The 19135-nt window shown below is 39.6% G+C and overlaps 1 protein-coding gene across 1 annotated transcript in view; it reads left to right on the forward strand.

Moving 5' to 3' along the window:
• HYDIN (HYDIN axonemal central pair apparatus protein) overlaps window positions 1-19135 on the forward strand; it is a 362906-nt gene that overhangs the window by 161669 nt on the left and 182102 nt on the right. Inside the window, exons 15-18 of the mRNA XM_055304626.1 lie at window positions 729-829; window positions 2651-2786; window positions 6075-6239; window positions 7936-8088. Coding sequence (XP_055160601.1) covers window positions 729-829; window positions 2651-2786; window positions 6075-6239; window positions 7936-8088 — 555 coding nt within the window. The remainder of the gene's footprint in view (window positions 1-728; window positions 830-2650; window positions 2787-6074; window positions 6240-7935; window positions 8089-19135) is intronic.

The following is a 19135-nucleotide window of genomic DNA, read 5'->3' on the forward strand; positions in this document are numbered from 1 at the left end:
CCTTATAGGTATCTCTGCCACTACAAATCATCTTCAAGCAATTAAAAATTGTGACGACACTTCAACAGCTTGAATATAAAATTTCACAATAATGAATAAAAAACACAGAGTAAAATATATACACTGGGCACATATTGTCCTTGAATAGACCTTTACTCGGAGCTTCCTGCTTTCTGCTCCACTAATGAGTATAGAGGGCAAGGGGAGGGGGGAGACAGATTTTGAATTTTTTTTTTTTTTTTTAGAGAAGACTAGTTGATTCCTTATGCCACTTTCTAGAACTGACATGGTTATGTTCATTTATTTTGCTTTAAGAGAAATTTACCTATTGTGTTTTTTTGGTTTATTGAATTTTCATAATTGATATAGCCTACAGGCATAGAGAACAATGTAAATTGAGTAATTATAGTTGTTTGATACAGCTCATCCTTCGGAGTCATTTTTTCCCATTATGCAGGTATATGACTTCTTTTATACAGTCTTCTCAGAAATGAGCAAACCTATTGTAACTAAAGCCATTTGTTTTCTAACCTGGCCTTTGAAAAACCTCAGCACACCCTGACCCCAAAATGTAACTTGTCCCACTAAAAATGTAAAATGCCGTACATCTCCTACTAGAGTACTTAGAAGTTGTCCTCATCAGTGTGGTCCTCCCCTGCTCCTTTCTCCCCTGTGCAGGGGGAGGGCTGGCCTTGTAGAAGAGCGGCTTTTCACCTTTTTCTTCCCAGGTGACCTTATGCTCCAACACTGTGCAGAAATATGAGCTGGCCCTGGTGGTGGACGTGGAGGGCATTGGGGAAGAAGTGCTGGCACTCCTAATTACAGCCAGGTATCATGCTCACCTACTTTCTATCTTCCTGAGTCTCCCCTGAGCTGCCAATATGGGCTGCCTCTCCAAGAGGCAGCATACCTGCATTCGGTTCCCACGGCACTTGTTCTGCTTTCCTGGGAAGCGAAGTTGGATCTGATATTCAAATGACAAAGCTTTAAAACAGCAAACTGCATCTTTGGTGGAGATAAGAGAAGGGATGTGTGCGTTTTGCAGCATTAAGAATAATGGTGCTTTTGGGGGATCCCTGGATGGCTCAGTGATTGAGCGCCCGCCTTTGGCACAGGGCGTGATCCTGGAGTCCCGGGATTGAGTCCCACATCGGGCTCCCTGCATGGAGCCTGCTTCTCCCTCTGCCTGTGTCTCTGCCTCTCTCTCTCTCTCTCTCTCTCTCCTCTCATGAATGAATAATAAAAGCTTAAAAAAAACAGCAAAAACTTTCATCTAGTCCTTTCTATTCCCAGATTTACCTTTTTGTCTAGTCTTGCATTTCATTTCTTTTCTGGTTAGATTTATTCTGACACTTTCCCCCTCGGAGCCCCCTTTCCCTGCAGGTATCAGTAGGAAACTGAATTTTTTTTTAAAAAAAGGGTCTTAAGCAGCTATGAGTTTCCTACCATGTTTTTTTCTGTGACCCAAGTCAAATACTGTAAGTCCTATCAGCCACAGTATTTCAGGTAGTAAATGATTAGCTTTATGAAAGTCATCAGGTCAACTGGCAACTCCATTCTAGCTGAAAATGAACACCCATCCCATGCTAAAACTCAAACTTTGGGTTAACAAGACTCTCTTTCATGTCATCATTTTTGGTGTAATCTGTAGAAACTGCTTGAAGACCCTCAACAAAAGAATTGCTTTTAGAACTTTCAGAGAGCCAGCAGTGACAGCTTGCTGTGCCCTCTACCACAGGTTAATCATCTCTCACTGACTGAGCTCTTGCTCAGTGCTATGGGCACTGTGCTGTGCTATTCATTCTCATCACCCACCCACCTCCATATTTCCCACAATACTCTTAGAGTTCATTATGCTAATATCAGTCCCTAGAATTACCTTCATTTTACCTCTGAGCAAAATGGGACTCAGGAAGGGAAAGCAACTTGCTCAGGCTTGTCCTTGTTAAGGTCAGCATTTGAGCCTGGCCCTGATTCAGACGCCAGTACTCCTCACCGTGGCATTGTATTGTCACAGTGCAGCAAGGCAGGGCAGACTTTGAGATTCAGGCACAAAATAAAACCCAACCGCACACACAGGGCTTCAGCAACCTTCCTTCCCCTACCATAGCCACCTTTGCATTGAGCACCACTGTCAGTGCCAGTCCTGGGCCGAGGAGCCTACTGATCCAAGACAGCTGTTCTGCACAGGAGTTAGAATTATTACCGTAATTTAGGTGGTACAAACTGGTAGCTAGTCCTTGCGGGACTGTGACTGGTTCAAAGTGTCACAGCTCATTAGGACCCCATGCGGGTGGTGTTGGTCCTATTTAACTTGGAAACAAATCCACTAACCTAAGGAACTTGCACTGTGGGGGCCCCTTGGCAAAAGAAGGCCAAATATGAAAAACAATGGAAATGTTACTCATTACCCATGGAAGACTGCTGTATAAGGAGTCCTGCTTCTAGCCCTTTTTTTGATTAAAAAGTGATGACTGGGGGCGAAGGAATGGGGATGACAGGAGAGAAGATTTGAAAATGATTAATGTAGTTGTTAGAGAAAAACTTTGTGACAGTGACAAATGAATTTAACTTGGGACTCTGTGTTCTCCGTATGTAAACAAGCTTTCTGTCCTTTTGAATTCTTTAATGGGCTCCTTCCTTTGAGCAGGTGTATTGTACCTAACCTCCACATGGTTAACACAGAGGTGGACTTTGGGCACTGCTTCCTCAAGTACCCTTATAAGAAAACGGTCCAGCTTGTCAATCATGATGATCTCCCAGGATGCTATGAGGTCCTGCCTCAGGTGAGTATATTATCCTTTTCCAGTGTTGCTTTTTCTTCAGTTGGATTTTCTCGATGAGAAAGAGAAATCCTTCCAAGGAACCATATTTCTGAACACATGACCTCTGTAATTCTGATTTTTTTAACCCTGGGATAATCTGGGCATGGAGTCGTAAAGCCACAGCTGGATTTCCACCTCCATGATTGTGCAACTACAGGTGTAAACAGTTATTAATTTTCCAGGGAAATTGCCTTTGATAAAGAAAGGAAAGGGTCAATTAAGCCAACATGCAGAAGTTGCACCTGCAAATAATTGCCTATGAGATAATCATTCCTGGGAAATGAGGCAGAGCTAGGAGTTTCCATTTATGGCCATGACTGTGACTTGAACAGCGTCACTAAGTTATGGTAATGCAATATTTATAAATGGACTTGTTCAACTAGAAGTCTAGAAATACTACAAAAAGAAGAAAAAGAGAACTTGTCTTCTAATGTTTTATGAAATAGATCTGTCCACATACTGCTACACCTAGCTAAGTGGGACACTAAGCAATTAAAAACATGTGGATTAAAGATTCAAAAAATCTGTACAGACCAAAGTAATGGAAGGTTACTAATGGGATGCAATTTACAAGAATGGATTTGTATTTAAAACCATATTACTGGGGATCCCTGGGTGGTGCAGTGGTTTAGCGCCTGCCTTTGGCCCAGGGCGCGATCCTGTAGATCCAGGATCGAATCCCACGTTGGGCTCCCGGTGCATGGAGCCTGCTTCTCCCTCTGCCTATGTCTCTGCCTCTCTCTCTCTCTCTCTCTCTCTCTCTCTCTGTGACTGTCATAAATAAATAAAAATTAAAAAAAATAATAAAAAAAGAAAATGTTTTAAAAATAAATAAAACCCTATTACTATGTAAGGACAGTACTCTAATAAAAATTCATGAAAAAAATCAAATGGGGCTTTTATTTTTATTTATTTATTTTTTATGGAGTTTTTACTTGACTAACAGGTTCAAAATGAGTTCAGGACAAGTATGGAGACTATGGAATCAAGGCAGGTTAGGCTGCATCAGAGAAACACAGTGGTCAGCTAAAGGCAGTGCCAAATTTTGTCTTCAGATCTTGACATCATGTTTTTTAGTGGAAACATGAAAAAAAATCGTGTGTGGAGTAACCGGAATGGCAATTGACATTATCTGGAAATCCAAGTTATAGGAGAAGCACAGTGTTTAATCAGGAACAGAAAAGACTTAGCTAGGATGAAATTGCCACCTTTCACTAGTTGAAGGGCTACTACATAAAAGAGGAAATTAGAATTATTCTATGGGCTTCCCTGAGACAAAATCAGAAACCAAGGGCTGGGTTGACAGGAGACAACTTTTCCAACTTTTAGATGATTGGCAGCATCATTGGAACAGGCTAGCCTTGAGTAGCACAAGATCATCTCAAGAACCCAGCAGAGCCTGCCTCTGTGGTGATGAAGGAACTTTTTCTACACAGCTGGGTACCTGTGGAAGAATGGTGAGACACTTGCTTTGAGCACATAATTTAGTGGGGGAGCCAAAAAACTCAGTAATCAAGATGAATTGTGTTTTCTGTCACATTTTAAGAAATTAAAATGAATGCAAAATTAAATATTTTTTTTAAATTTTTATTTATTTATGATAGGCACACAGTGAGAGAGAGAGAGAGGCAGAGACACAGGCAGAGGGAGAAGCAGGCTCCATGCACCGGGAGCCCGACGTGGGATTCGATCCCGGGTCTCCAGGATCGCGCCCTGGGCCAAAGGCAGGCGCCAAACCACTGCGCCACCCAGGGATCCCATGAATGCAAAATTAAATCAAAATACAAAAATATTAGATAAAGACAGAATCATTATTGCCAATTTTCCCTTTTGGTCTGTGCTCCAATAAGGCCAGACAGAGCACTGCCATGTTGACACACTGAGATTAGGCTAGGCCAGCGCAGTACAAAGACTGGGGCGGGGGGTGGGGGTGTCTCTGGACAGGTGAAATTTGTATGCTCTATATACTCTGTCTTTCCAGGAGCTGAGGTTTCCCAGAATCACCCAAACTTATTTGGCCATAGGATTTTTAAAGTTTTACTTATTGCTGTTTTTCAGAAAAGCTAGTGGAGTGCCTGGGTGGCTCAGTCGGTTAAGTGCCCAACTCTTGATTTCAGCTCAGGTCATGATCTCAGAGTCCTGGGATCAAGCCCTGTGTCAGGCTTCATGCTCAGCAAGGAGTCTGCTTGGGATTCTCTGCCCTTCCTCTGCTTGTATTCTCTCTCTTTCTCTCTCTCTCTCTCTCTCTCTCTCTCCCCCCCCCCTCTCTCTCAAATAAAATAAATAAATCTTGGGGCCCCTGGGTGGCTCAGTGGTTGAGTGTCTGCCTTCAGCTAAGGTCATGATCCCGGGTTCCTGGGATCGAGCCCTGCATCAGGCTCTCCATAGGGAGTCTGCCTCTCCCTCTGCCTATATCTCTGCCTCTCTCTGTGTGTCTTTCATAAATAAATAAATAAAATCTCTTTAAAAATAAATAAAATAAATCTTTAAAAGAAAACTAGTAATTTGCTACAGAGCAGCATTTTGAAGAACCTACAGTGGTAAACGCTGGTTAATATTCATTCATCTCCCTATTTTGCCATTTAAAAAATATGTACTGAGCATATATTTTTGGGCCAAGAAATGGGTATGTATTGAGGAGAGGGTCAGGTCATGCCCTAGGGAGTTGACAGTCCATAGAACAGATGGACACATAGATAGTACACACTGTGGAAGAGGACTGCAGGATGCCCCCTGGGGACAGAGGAAAAGCCCTGGCTCTAGACCCCTAGGGGTACCTGTGGGTATTCAGGATGGATGTGCAGGTCAATTGAAGGGAGAGGCCATTCCGGAAAGAGTAACATAGTGCAGAGTGTTGGAAGTAAAAAGCAGTATCCTGAGCTCAGGAAATACCCAGAGCCTCTGTTGATAGAAACACAAAGGGACGAGGTGGTAGGGGATAAAGCTTGAAGGTGTGGAAGGCCAGGCCAAGGAATTTGGCCCATGGACTAATTCACATTATCCACTAATTGTGGATAATTTCTGCATCTTTCTGGGTTTGTGCACTTTGGTTTGAGGCCTTATGCACACCCCCACTTCCCCTTAGCAGAGATGAGGTGCTGATGCCCCTTTACTTGCCTGAATGGTGATACACTCTTAAAGAATCTCCATGGACTCGGGATGACACTTGTTTCCAAATAATCGAATATGCTGTTTAATCCATACCCTGCCAGGGGTTTGCTTATCCATCCGGCTTGTCTCTCCCACCAGGTGCATGAAGACTCGCCTGCTGTGTTACTCACCAGTCCTATGCCCTGTGGAGTCATCCCTCCCCGCAGCACCGCTCACATACCTCTGGCCCTGGAGACCCAGGTCACTGGGGAATATAGATCCACAGTTTACATCTCGATCTTTGGGAGTCCAGACCCCCCTATGGTGAGAGCCAATTTTCTGAATTATAGCTAAAATTGCTGTACTCCTTGCATACTCCATATTTGCATATTTTCTGGTTTTACATTTTCACTCTACAATAGTAGAATACTAGTGCTGTGTTACCAAAGGAATCTATCTTCAGATCCATCTAAAAGTAGTGGTGTTTTATAACATCTGTCCTTTTTAATTTAAAACATTTTTAATTTGTAAATTTTTTACATTTAAATCTTATTTTTAAATTTTAGAAAAACTTAATTCCAGCATAGCTAACAGTGTTATGTTAATTTCCAGTGTACAATATAGTTATTCAACAAGTCTATATATTACTCAGTACTTAGCAAGATAAGTGTACTCTTGATCCCCATCACCTATTTCCCCCATCCTTCCAACCACCTCCCCTTTGGTAACCATCCATTTATTCTATATAGTAGAGTCTCTTCCATATATGCATGAGATCATATGGTGTTTGTCTTTTTCTGACTTATTTCACTTAGTATTATACTCTCTAGATCCATCCACATTGTTACAAATGGCAACATTTCATTCTTTTTGATGGCTGAGTAATATCCCATTACATATATGCACCACATCTACTTTATCAATAGCATCTGTTCTTAAACTCCTATCAGGAGTTTCTCATACATGCACAGAGGGGGCCAGTCCCCCTTCTAGAACCTCTGCGGGAGAGCATATCTGTGTGTGTAACATCCTCCTCAGTTGTTTGGTGCAAATCTGAGTATCATTCACTTGCTGCATATGGGCTCTGAGAGTGATTTCAGTGACTTCTCACTGGATCATAGCCTACTTTGACTGGAATCATAGCCCAAATTAACCTACTAAAGCTGTGAGGGGAAGTAGCCTCTCTCCAAGTGTGGGAAGAGGGAGACGTGGAAAGCTATCCACTGCCTGAGCTGAATCAAAGGATGAATCTTGAATCTTGAAGGAAGTTGCCCAACAGGCTATGAGTCCCTAGACATTTGGTTTACTTGGGAGCTGAGTGATGTGGGCATGTATTTGTTTGAAGTGGTTCTGAATACTTAGAGAGTAGAATAAACCAGGGTTTTGCTTTTATCTCTTCCATGTATGGTGCCATAGATAAGCCACCTGACTTAGAAAGCAGCATCACAAAGGCAGGCCAACTCAAAAGGTGCCACCAGTCCAGGTATCTGCCCTGCACAGATGCTGCCCATGAGAAGGTCACTTGCTGAAGTGCCCCCTGCCTCAGGCAGATGCAATGCCTACATGGAGGCACAGGGCTGGGAAGAAGAACAAGGTGGATTTCAGTCCCCAAACTGCATAGTGCACAGCACCATTGTGTTCCTAGTAAAGAAACAGGGTGGGACTCAATCCAGCCACTTCTGACTTGGAAGTGCCTGTCCTTACCCCCACACTGAGGGTTTTTGAGGCTGGAGTGCTCGGTGGCATGCAGAGGATCAGTATTCAGATTTCCTCGCAATGTACGGCTCGGGTTGAACAGGGAAGCCAATCATCCCTTTTGGGGAGGAATTCCAGGTTGGATTCACGGGCCATCTCTGTATCCCTCTGACCAGAGGACAGAGAGAAGGAATGACAGTTCTCATAAGCACACTTTAATGCCCCTTCTCTTTATAAAAGGGGTGGCCAGAAGCTTGTTTCAAGCAATCTTCAAGCCCTGCCATTTTCAGCTATTCTTCTCTTCTTTCTCTTGCGTGGAACACAGGTATGTCACCTAAGGAGCATTGGAGAAGGCCCAGTTATCTATGTACATCCCACTCAAGTTGATTTTGGCAATATCTATGTCCTAAAGGACTCCTCAAGGATTCTCAACCTATCTAACCAGTCCTTCATCCCTGCATTGTTTCAGGCACGCATGGTGAGTAGATGGCAGGACCATCATGTGATAAAAATACTGCTTTGCCTATACCTTATAGGCAGTGGTGTGGTCCTGTTTTTACAAAATTCCTTTGAGAATGATCCCCAAAAGTAGAGATTTATATGATTTGACTGCATTAAACTATGCCATTCTCATCCCTAGTTCCCCTTTCTTATAATCCTTCTGTTGACTAAGCAACACAATAAGCATATAGTTTGGTAAAAAAGCAAATATAATTTTGAGAAGATGCTTCAAAGATCTTCTTACTGAAGTATACCTAAGCCCAGCCCCCCACCTCCAGAAAATACCTTTTAAATGTCTCTGTAACTGAAAATGCCTTTTTATATTTAATTTGAACCCTTTTGGCCACAAATATGTTGGTATGCTTATTCTAGTTTTATTCTATCATCTTTTTAGCAACATTTTAATGTAGTTTTTTAGGAGATGTATGAAATACAGCAAGATAGTATTTGCCAAAAGTAGAAATTAAACAGCAAAACAAAGATTAATACAAAATAGATATATAATAATTCTAGAAATGAGTCTGTCTTATGTCTATGTATTTTATAATGATATTTAGATCTGCTAGTCTTCTTTTTTTATTATAAATTTATTTTTTATTGGTGTTCAATTTGCCAACATATAGAATAACACCCAGTGCTCATCCCGTCAAGTGCCCACCTCAGTGCCCGTCACCCAGGCACCCCCACCCCCCACCCACCTCCACTTCCACCACCCCTAGTTCATTTCCCAGAGTTAGGAGTCTTTCATGTTCTGTCTCCCTTTCTGATATTTCCCACTCATTTTTTATCCTTTCCCCTTTATTCCCTTTCACTATTTTTTATATTCCCCAAATGAATGAGACCATATAATGTTTGTCCTTCTCCAATTGACTTATTTCACTCTCTGCTAGTCTTCTATGAGCTAATTTTTTAGCAGAGATAATACCAATTTTTACACAATTTAGAAATTTTACATCCCACAATTGAAAATATTTTTGATTTTAGAAAAAGGTTTCTAAGTTTAAATATAAAATTTTCAATAGTATAGTCCTCCTCCTATCCCCAATTATTGATATTTGAACACTAACATTTGGTTTCAGCATTTGTCAGATATTTCTGAAAAATCAATTATTAATTCTCTAAAAGTCACTAATTAGAAGGAACAGGATCATGGTTTTCCACTGACCTGTGGCAGCTCCTTGGAGTCATTGGTCACAGTTAGCTTTGATTTATCACTACTATTAATCTTTTTTATTATCATTTATTATTAGTCTTTATAAAGGCGGCCTTTTCCAGTACAGTCATGGCTCTGTTTAGCATGAGGCTCAGACACTACCCCACCCTTAACCCAGCACCTTGTGGATCTCATGTGGAGAATAATGTTTGATAATATTTAAAGAAAAATCCTACAGAGGGATCCCTGGGTGGCACAGCGGTTTGGCGCCTGCCTTTGGCCCAGGGCACGATCCTGGAGACCCGGGATCAAATCCCACGTCGGGCTCCCGGTGCATGGGGCCTGCTTCTCCCTCTGCCTGTGTCTCTGCCTCTCTCTCTCTCTCTCTCTCTGTGACTATCATAAGTAAATAAAAAAAAATCCTACAGAAAAGACCCCTTGGCTAGTCTTTATCCAATGAGTTAGTTGATGTGTTTGGTGGAAAGCAAGGGGGATTGCCTAGGAAGTATTGCTTCCGGTCCAGTTTTGTGTGTGCAGAGTTCACAGTGGAGGAGGCAGAGAGGCAACCAAGTTGTTGAGGATGATGAGAGGTGGCCCTGGAGAGCCCTAGTGAATTACAGAGGAGGAGATTGGCAGAAACCACAGGAACACTTAAGTACCAAGATAGCAACCGCCAGCTGGTTCATTCTCAGATAGCTCTAGATTTCACTTTTTATGACACCTTTTTGATACATGTTAAAAACCAGAAAGCAACACCAAGGATCTATTGATTTTGAATAATATAGTTTATATATTGAGTGACCTAGCTGGTTATTAAAATGGGACTTTTTCTTTTCCACAAAGGTTTCATGATGCCATCTTTTGATTCTTTAGTATCATCTTAAATCTGCAAGCTCCAGTTCCAAACAGCCAAATGGGTGATATAAGCAATCCATTGTATATAGTTTTTTTTCCCCGCAAATCCTCTCTTGAAAAACTGATGTTTGTTGAGTTGATTGTCCTTCCAGCATAAAAGTAGTTTCAACTGTAATTCTCATGGGTGAAAAGTAAACTCCTTTCATATTTCAGCTGGATTTTTGATGCATATCCTGGTAAATAAATGCTATATATGTTAATATTATAGGAATTGAATGACACTAACTTGGAAATTAACTACAGTGGGATGAAATAGAAATACCATTTACTAAATTTCAAATTGATGTACAGTGCTGAACCTGCCAACTCATTCTCACAGAGATTACCAGACATTAGGGAAAAGTTTCAAATAATAGTTGTTTTTTTTCCCCTAACTGAGCCTAGAGCTCAGTACCCAGGTTAGCGATGGTCACATATTTGTGGCATTTAATTTCTCACTCAGAAATAAGCAGGGCAACGGCATGTTCTTTGCTTCTTCTATGATTACTAAGAATTCATATATGGAAGTTCTCTTTTCCTGCTGGGTGCCCTGACAGGAGGTTTCATCCTCTCTCCTCTTTTGGCTGTCCATAAATGTCAACCTTCCCAGATGCAGCGCCCATTGTCAGCCGTGTGTCACACTCAACCTTGTGCATGGCCTGCACATCACAGCAACCACTGTGATTAGATTCTCCCTTGCTTGGCTAGAGATGCGTGTTTGTTATCAGCTGGAGGGTCAGGAGATGGGAAGCTGGAAGCCCACCTTCACCGTGCTGTTGGGAAGATACATGACACTTAGAGTGATTTTGAATTTCTCAGAAATAAATGCTGTACAAAAAAAAAAAATGGTTAAAACCCCTGAATCTTGTTAGTATAATACAGAGTGAAGAAACAGTGAAGATAATTTTTGTTTGTTTGTTTCAGCAAAGCTTAACATGTCCTGAGTGTAAAAAAAAAAAAAAAAATTTTTTTTTTTTTTTTTATTAGTAAAAGCAAGGTGTTCTGTGACCTTGAGCAGTAAGTTCTTTGCTTTGGAATGCCTGAAATACCCGCCTACCCTAAAGGTTCCCTGTGCCTGATTTATTTGGATTTAAACTGAAGGACTCAAAACACTAGAGTAAGTCACCTCCAGTTTGGAGGGTTAAAAATATCAAAATGTAAGAGCAGAGCTGAGAAAGGCCATTTTGGCAAGAGTGTGTGGGCTCTACTTGTACACATAGCACTCCTGCCTTCTCTCTGGGTGACAGCAGAAATAAGGCAAGAATACAGTAGTCCTCTGGACCCTAGGACCTCAGCACCAGGCTGGAAGATAGATGTCTTCCCTCACTAGGCAGAGAAAGTGCTTTGCCCAGCACTTGTTTGGAAACATCTAGAATCCATTCGACCTAGGGAAACCATTAGCTTGAGAAGTTGCTTCCAGATGTCAGTGACATCTTGGGATGCAGCTGGCACTAAAGCATTTTTTAAATATTTTTTTTCATTTTTTAAATATTTTATTTAAATTCAATTTGCCAACATATAGTATAACACCCAGTGCTCATCCCATCAAGTGCCCTCCTTAATGCCTGTCACCTAGTCACCCAAACCCCCACCCACCTCCCCTTCTGCAAACACTTTGTTTCCCAGAATTAGGAGTCTCTCATGGTTTGTCTTCCTCTCAAATTTTTCCCCACTCAGTTTCCCTCCTTTTCTTTATGGTCCCTTTCACTATTTCTTATATTCCACATATGATTGAAACCATATGATGATTGTCTTTCTCCAACTGACTTATTTCACTCAGCATAATACCCTCCGGTTCCATCCACGTTGAAGTAAATAGTAAATAATCATCCTATCTGATGGCTGAGTAATAGTCCATTGAATATGTATACCACATCTTTTTTTATCCATTCATCTGTCAAAGGACATCATGGCTCCTTCTACAGTTTGGCTATTGTAGACATTGCTGCTATGAACATTGGGGTGCAGGTGTCCTGTCATTTCACTATGTCTGTATCTTTGGGGTATATACCGAGTAGTGTCATTGCTGGGTCATAGGGTAGCTCTATTTTCAACTTCTTGAGGAACCTCCACATTGTTTTCCAGAGTGGCTGAACCAGCTTGCATTCCCACCAACAGTGCAAGAGGGTTCTTTCTTTCTTTCTTTCTTTCTTTCTTTCTTTCTTTCTTTCTTTCTTTTCTTTTCTTTTCTTTTCTTTTCTTTTCTTTTCTTTTCTTAAGATTTTCTTTATTTATTCATGAGAGACAGAGACATAGGCAGAGGGAGAAGCAGGCTCCTCACTGGGAGCCTGATGCGAGACTTGATCCTAGTACCCTGGGATCATATCCTGAGCCAAAGACAGACACTCAACTGCTGACCCACCCAGGAGTCCCAGGGTTCCCCTTTCTCCACATCTTCACCAACATTTGTTGTTTCCTGTCTTGTTAATTTTAACCATTCTCTCTGGTGCAAAGTGGTATCTCATTGTGGTTTTGATTTGTATTTCCCTGATGGCAAGTGATGTGGAGCATTATTTTCATGTACTTGTTGACTACGTGTAGGTCTTCTTTGGAGAAATGTCTGTTCATGTCTTCTGCCCATTTCATGACTGGATTGTTTGTTTCTTGGGTGTTGAGTTTGATAAGTTCTTTATAGATCTTGGATATTATCCCTTTAACTGGCATGTCATTTGCAAATATCTTCTCCCATTCTGTAAGGTGTCTTTTAGTTTTGTTGACTGTTTCCTTTCTGTGCGGAAGCTTTTTATCTTGATGAAGTCCCAATAGTTTGTTTTTGCTTTTGTTTCCTTTGCCTTTATAGATGTGTCTTGCAAGAAGTTGCTGTGGCCAAGTTCAAAAAGGTTGTTGCCTGTGTTCTCCTCTAGGATTGTGATGGATTCTTGTCTCACATTTAGATCTTTCAACCATTTTGAGTTTACTATTGTGTATGGTATAAGAGAATGCTCCAGTTTCATTCTTCTGCAAGTGGCTGTCCAATTTTCCCAGCACCATTTATTGAAGAGGCTGTTTTTTTGGCAGTGGATATTATTTTCTGCTTTGTTGAAGATGAGTTGACCACAAAGTTGTGGGGCTTGATCCCAAGACCCTGGAATTATGACCTTAGCCAAAGACAGGCACTTAACTGACTGAGCCACTCAGACACCCCTAACGATTCTTTTTTTTTTATTCATTTTCTATAAAGATTAGTTAGATTTAATTTTTTCTAGAAATTTTTCATTTTATCCAAGTGCAAATGTATTGGCACAAAATCATTCCAAATATTTTCATATGATTTTAAAATATTCATATACTAATTTCTACTCTTAGTTTTATCATTTTTTCCTACATTCTTTACAATTCTTTTGTTCTTTTTCAAGAAACCTTAATTGGAATGTTTAGCAATATTTTTAAGCAATATTTTTTTATTTTTTAAGCAATATTTTACATCTTAGTTTAATCATGCTTTTAAAGCTTACAGATATTCTTGTTATGCAACATTTTAGCTCCATAACAGTCATTTTTTTAAGATTTATTTATTTATTTAGACATAGAGAGAGAGGCAGAGACACAGGAGGAGGGAGAAGCAGGCTCCACGCTGGGAGCCCCACGCGGGACTCGATCCCGAGACTCCAGGATTGCGCCCTGGGCCAAAGGCAGGCACTAAACTGCTGAGCCACCCAGGGATCCCCCCCATAACAGTCATTTTTTTAAATTTTTATTTATTTATGATAGTCACAGAGAGAGAAAGAGAGAGAGGCAGAGACATAGGCAGAGGAAGAAGCAGGCTCCATGCACCGGGAGCCCGATGTGGGATTCGATCCTGGGTCTCCAGGATCGCGCCCTGGGCCAAAGGCAGGCGCCAAACCACTGAGCCACCCAGGGATCCCCATAACAGTCATTTTTATTTGTAATACTTTTAAAAAATAAATATTTGGTAAACTTTACTGTGATTTCCTTTTTAATATGTGAGTTATATATGGTTATATATTTTTAATTCTTTACATTTCCCTTTTTTATAGAGTTTTAATAGATAACTTTTAACTATGATGAAGTTGAAACACATGGTTTGCATGACATATAGCCTTTGAATTTGTGTTTTGGGAGACATAATTACAGTTGTTTTTTTTAAGATTTTATTTATTTATTTATTTATTTATTTATTTATTTATTTATTTATGAGAGACACACACACACACACACAGAGGCAGAGACACAGGCAGAGGGAGAAGCAGGCTCCATGCAGGGAGCCTGACATGGGACTCAATCTCGGGTCTCCAGGATCACACCCTGGGCTGAAGGCAGCACTAAACCGCTGAGCCACCCAGGCTGCCCTACAGTTGGTTTTTATAAATATTTCACACAATCTTAAAAAAGAATATAGACCCTCTAGTGATTGAGTGTGACAGATTATCTATGTGTTTGTGCTAGATCAAGCTTATTGATTATATAGTTTAAATCTTTTACAGCCTTACTAATTATTTGTATAACACTTTCTGATAGAATTTTATCAAAATCATCCATTTTTGTATTTCTCCCTGTAATTATGTCAATTTTTTATTCATGCATTTCAAAGCTATATTAATAGGTGCATATAAATTCATAACTTATATTTCTCCTTGGTATATTATTCCTTTTTTAAATATCTTGTGTTTTTTAATCCCTATATATGCTTTCTAATTTAAAGTCTGTTTGGATAGTAATATTGCTACATCAGCTTCCTTTTAGTTATCATTTGCTTGGTATGTCTTTTCATTCCTTTATTTTCAGATTTATGTGTGTGTTAATTTGTTTTGTGTGTCAACTTAAAATCTCTTTTAAGTTGCAGGTGACTGGATTTTTAAAAATCTAATGATAAACTCTCTTTTAATTGTCAAGTATATTAGTTTCCTATTGCTGTTGTAACAAATTTATTATCTTATAGTTCTGGAGGACATTAGTCTAAAATGTGTCTGTAAGGCTATATAATTTTGCAACTCTGAAGAAGAATATAATTCCTTGCTTTTTATAGCTTTTGAAGGCCACCTACATTCATTGGCTTGTGGGCCCTTCCTCCGTCTTCAAAGCCAACTGTATACCATCTTCCCTACTCCATGACTTCTGCTTCCATCCTTATATCTCTGACTGTGACCCTCTTGCCTCTTTAATGTAAGGACTTCTGTTACTATATTAGCACTATCCCAGTAACTCAGGATAATCTGTTCATTTCAAAATCTTTAGTCAAATCTGAAAGTCCCCTTTGACATGTCAAGCAACATGTTCACAGATGCCAGGGATTAGACTATGGACATCTTTAAAAAAAAAAAAAGATTTTATTTTTTATTTATTCAGAGAGAGAGAGAGAGAGAGAGAGAGAGAGAGAGAGAGGCAGAGTCACAGGCAGAGGGAGAAGCAGGCTCCATGTAGGGAGTCTGACATGGGACTCAATCCGGGTCTCCAGGATCACACCCCAGGCTGCATGCGGCACTAAACCACTGCGCCACTGGGGCTGCCCAACCATGGACATCTTTGAAGGCTCATTATTCAACTACCATATCAAGACCTCTTAAAACGTTTTATGATTATTGATGTAGATGAGCTCACTTCTGTCCTATCATTTCCCATATACTGTGCTGTGTTTGTTTTTGTTTTTGTTTTTGTTTTTCATTCTCTATTTCTTTTTCTGCTTTGTATTGATTGATCAATTTTCTCCAAGTCCTACTCCAGCCGCTATTACCTTTCAGGCATTTTTTTCTATACTCATTTGAAAGCTATTGATTTTATTTTACTAAGTAGCTCTATTCACATTGTTAAGAAATAAATAATTTTTCTCTAACAATAATGAAAGAATCTTGGTCCTTCTCAAGAGTAAGACAAGGACTCCATCACACTTTTTTTATCCCTTGGCCTTTCCCCACTTCCATAATTTTTTGATTAGTGTGTAGAATGTTGGATCTTCTCTTCTTTACCACAAAGTTGTTGATTTTTGTCAGTCAGTAATTAGCTACTCATTAGTTACCAAAATCGTTTGCTGATATTTCTTTATTCTTCTTTATTTTTTTTTTATCTCTCTGCTTCCTTCTTGGTTTATATTTCTTCTTGGTAAATTATATACTTCTGAATTCTGTTCTAGATAGAGATCTCATAGTTTATGTATATTTGTCTATATCTTGATTTCACCTTCACTCTTGCATGATAGTTTAGCTAAGTATGAAATTCTGTTTGACAGGTTTTTTTTCCTTTGAAGCTTGATCTCTGGCATCAATCATTGCTGATAAAATTCCATTGTTAGTCAGATTATTGCTCCTTTATAATTTCTTTTTCTCACAAGGTACTTTTAAGACTGTATTTTTATTCTTGATTTTTGTAGATTTCTCTTTAAATGCATCAGAAGATTTGACCAAATACTGGAAAGTTTTTGCCATTATATCCTCAAATGTTTCTTCTTTGCCAGTACTTGTATTTCTTACTTTGAGAAAAATACACACACACATGCACACACACACACGTTCCAGTGTTCTATATACCTATTTTTATTTCTCATCCATATTTTTCATCTCTTCATCTTTCTGTGCTGCCTCCTCAGTGGTATGCTCCAGTTTATAAATTCTGGCATTGATTTTGGCAAATTTAAAGTTTATCTCGTGTATTTAATTTTTTAGTTTAATTTCAGTGACTATATTTTTCAATTCCAAGATTTGTAATTGATTACTCATAGCCACTATTCTTGATTCATATCTGGTTTTGTTTCATAATTTTTGTTTTACCTATATTATCCTACCCTGCCTCTTTGAGTATCTAAGAAACATTTTCTAATCAATTTCTCTTAGGTCTATAGATTGCTTGGGAATAAATTCATTAGCTGATTGTTTGTAGCTGTCCTTTTTAGCATTTGGAATTTTAAAAGATAGATTAATCTGGCATGAGGTATATTTTTTTTGTCACTCTCAATAGTCTTGCTTCCCTGTTTAACATTTTCTTCATTTGCTGTCACCCTGAACAACTATCACAAGCCCAGAATCAAGTATTGAGATTTTTTTCCCATGAAGATATTGAAAAAAATCACAGACTAAGTCATTATACTTGACAGTGGTTTGATATGGGCATTTCTACATGACAGTCTGTACTTCACCACCACCACTGGCACAAGTGTGTGTAGATTATTACCTTGGGAACATCACAGTGTTTTTGGACTTCTTTCAGTGCCGGGAAGCTCTCTTGGCTGGGAACCCTGGCCCCTATCCCTTACTTCCTGCAGAACCTTTTTGGTTTTCATTTTTTCCCCCTCAAGTTCCCTTTACTGATTTTAAGGCCTAGAGCCCAGGATATCTGTGGCTTCAGGACCCTCTTATTGCTTCTGTTCCTCTTCTGGTCCATACAGTGTTAATCTTGTTTTTTAGTATAACTATGACTGGTTCTTCCTTGTTTCAAAATTGTATCTCTTTTTTTTCTGTGTGTTAGAGTGAAGGACATGTTTTAAAGCTTGAACTCATTGATTTATAGTCAGTCTTCTTAACTAATTTTTATATTGCTTCATATGCTATCAGTGAGTCTTTACAAAAGGTGATGAATTTTGTCTTCAGTTGGCATAAGGGAGCAAAGTTTTTATATCTTTGCCTTAAGTATGAAAAATCTAGAAGACAAATTCACAAGAATAGGTAAATGAGAGAATAACATTCTAGTTTATCATGGTGGGTATCTTTCTTTAATACATAAATGTGTTATGTGTTAGCCATTCGTGCTTTTCCTGAAAGACATTCCAAGGGGCATATTTAATGACTAGAGGTTATCAATGACAATAATATCAAGAGACTTACAGAAGAGAGGATTGTGCTTGACAGAGAGCTGTGAGTGTCTTACCCTGACTCTCACTCTTTTACTTTGGCAAAGCTAAGTGTGAAAACTCAGAAGGCAGGTTCCAGCAGTTTGTACTGATTATAAACCACACTGAAAAAAGGAAAGCTATCAATTCAATGTTATATCAATTCAATATAATGATGGGTCAGCACCATCACTGAATTTAGAACAACAGCTCTACTGATTTAATATGATTAGTTTGAATGTAAGCTAAAGCCAAAATGAAAGGAGGAGGTTTTGTTCCCTTGTTCTCCCTTAATAGCCATTAAAGGGCTATCTAGGAAATAAAAGAAAAATATATGAGTTTCTTACATGCTTTGTAAGATTTTCTATCTTCATTCTGCCAGTCCCAGCTTTTAATTAGCTTTAGCAAATTGTTTTTTCTAATTAATTATTATTCAGGTATACAGTTAATACTTGTCACCACAGAGGGAGATTAAGGTAAACTTCCTTTATATGGATCAGATGTAAGTTTTTTCCCTCAAATTCCACCTTCCCTCCTCCATAAATTTTTTTTAAAGATTTAACTTATTTATTCATGAGACACACACAGAGAGAGAGAGAGAGAGAGAGGCAGAGACACAGGCAGGCTCTGTGCAGGGAGCCTGACATGGGACTCAATCCCGGGTCTCCAGGATCATGCCCTGGGCTGAAGGCAGTGCTAAACCACTGGGCCACTAGGACTGCCCCCTCCTCCGTAAAAATATATCACCAGCATCATCATCTACTCAACTGTATGGACTAAACATTTATGAGCCTCCAGAATTCATATGTTGAAACCATAACCCCAAATATGATACGAGTAGGTGAAAGGTTTGGGAAGTAATTAGGTCATGAAGATAGCGTCCTCATGAATGAGATTGGCACCCTCATAAAAGAGACCCCAGAGAGCTGTCACTGTTTCCATCATGTGAGGACACAATGAGAAAAAGAGCTGTCTGCAACCTGGAGGAGGGCTCTCACCAGAATCTGACCATATTGACACTCTGATCTCAGACTTCCACTCTTCAGAACCAAGAGAAATACATTTCTGTTGTTTATAAACCACCCAGTCTATGGTATTCTGTTACAACAGCCTTAACTGACTAAGGTACCAATTCACATCACTTTTAAGGGTTGGCTATCATTGTCATTATCAACTAAAGGATTTATTCTGATTGTGTGC

This window comes from Nyctereutes procyonoides, unplaced genomic scaffold (genome assembly GCF_905146905.1).
Source record: "Nyctereutes procyonoides isolate TBG_1078 unplaced genomic scaffold, NYPRO_anot_genome, whole genome shotgun sequence".
NCBI classification, from domain to species: domain Eukaryota; kingdom Metazoa; phylum Chordata; class Mammalia; order Carnivora; family Canidae; genus Nyctereutes; species Nyctereutes procyonoides.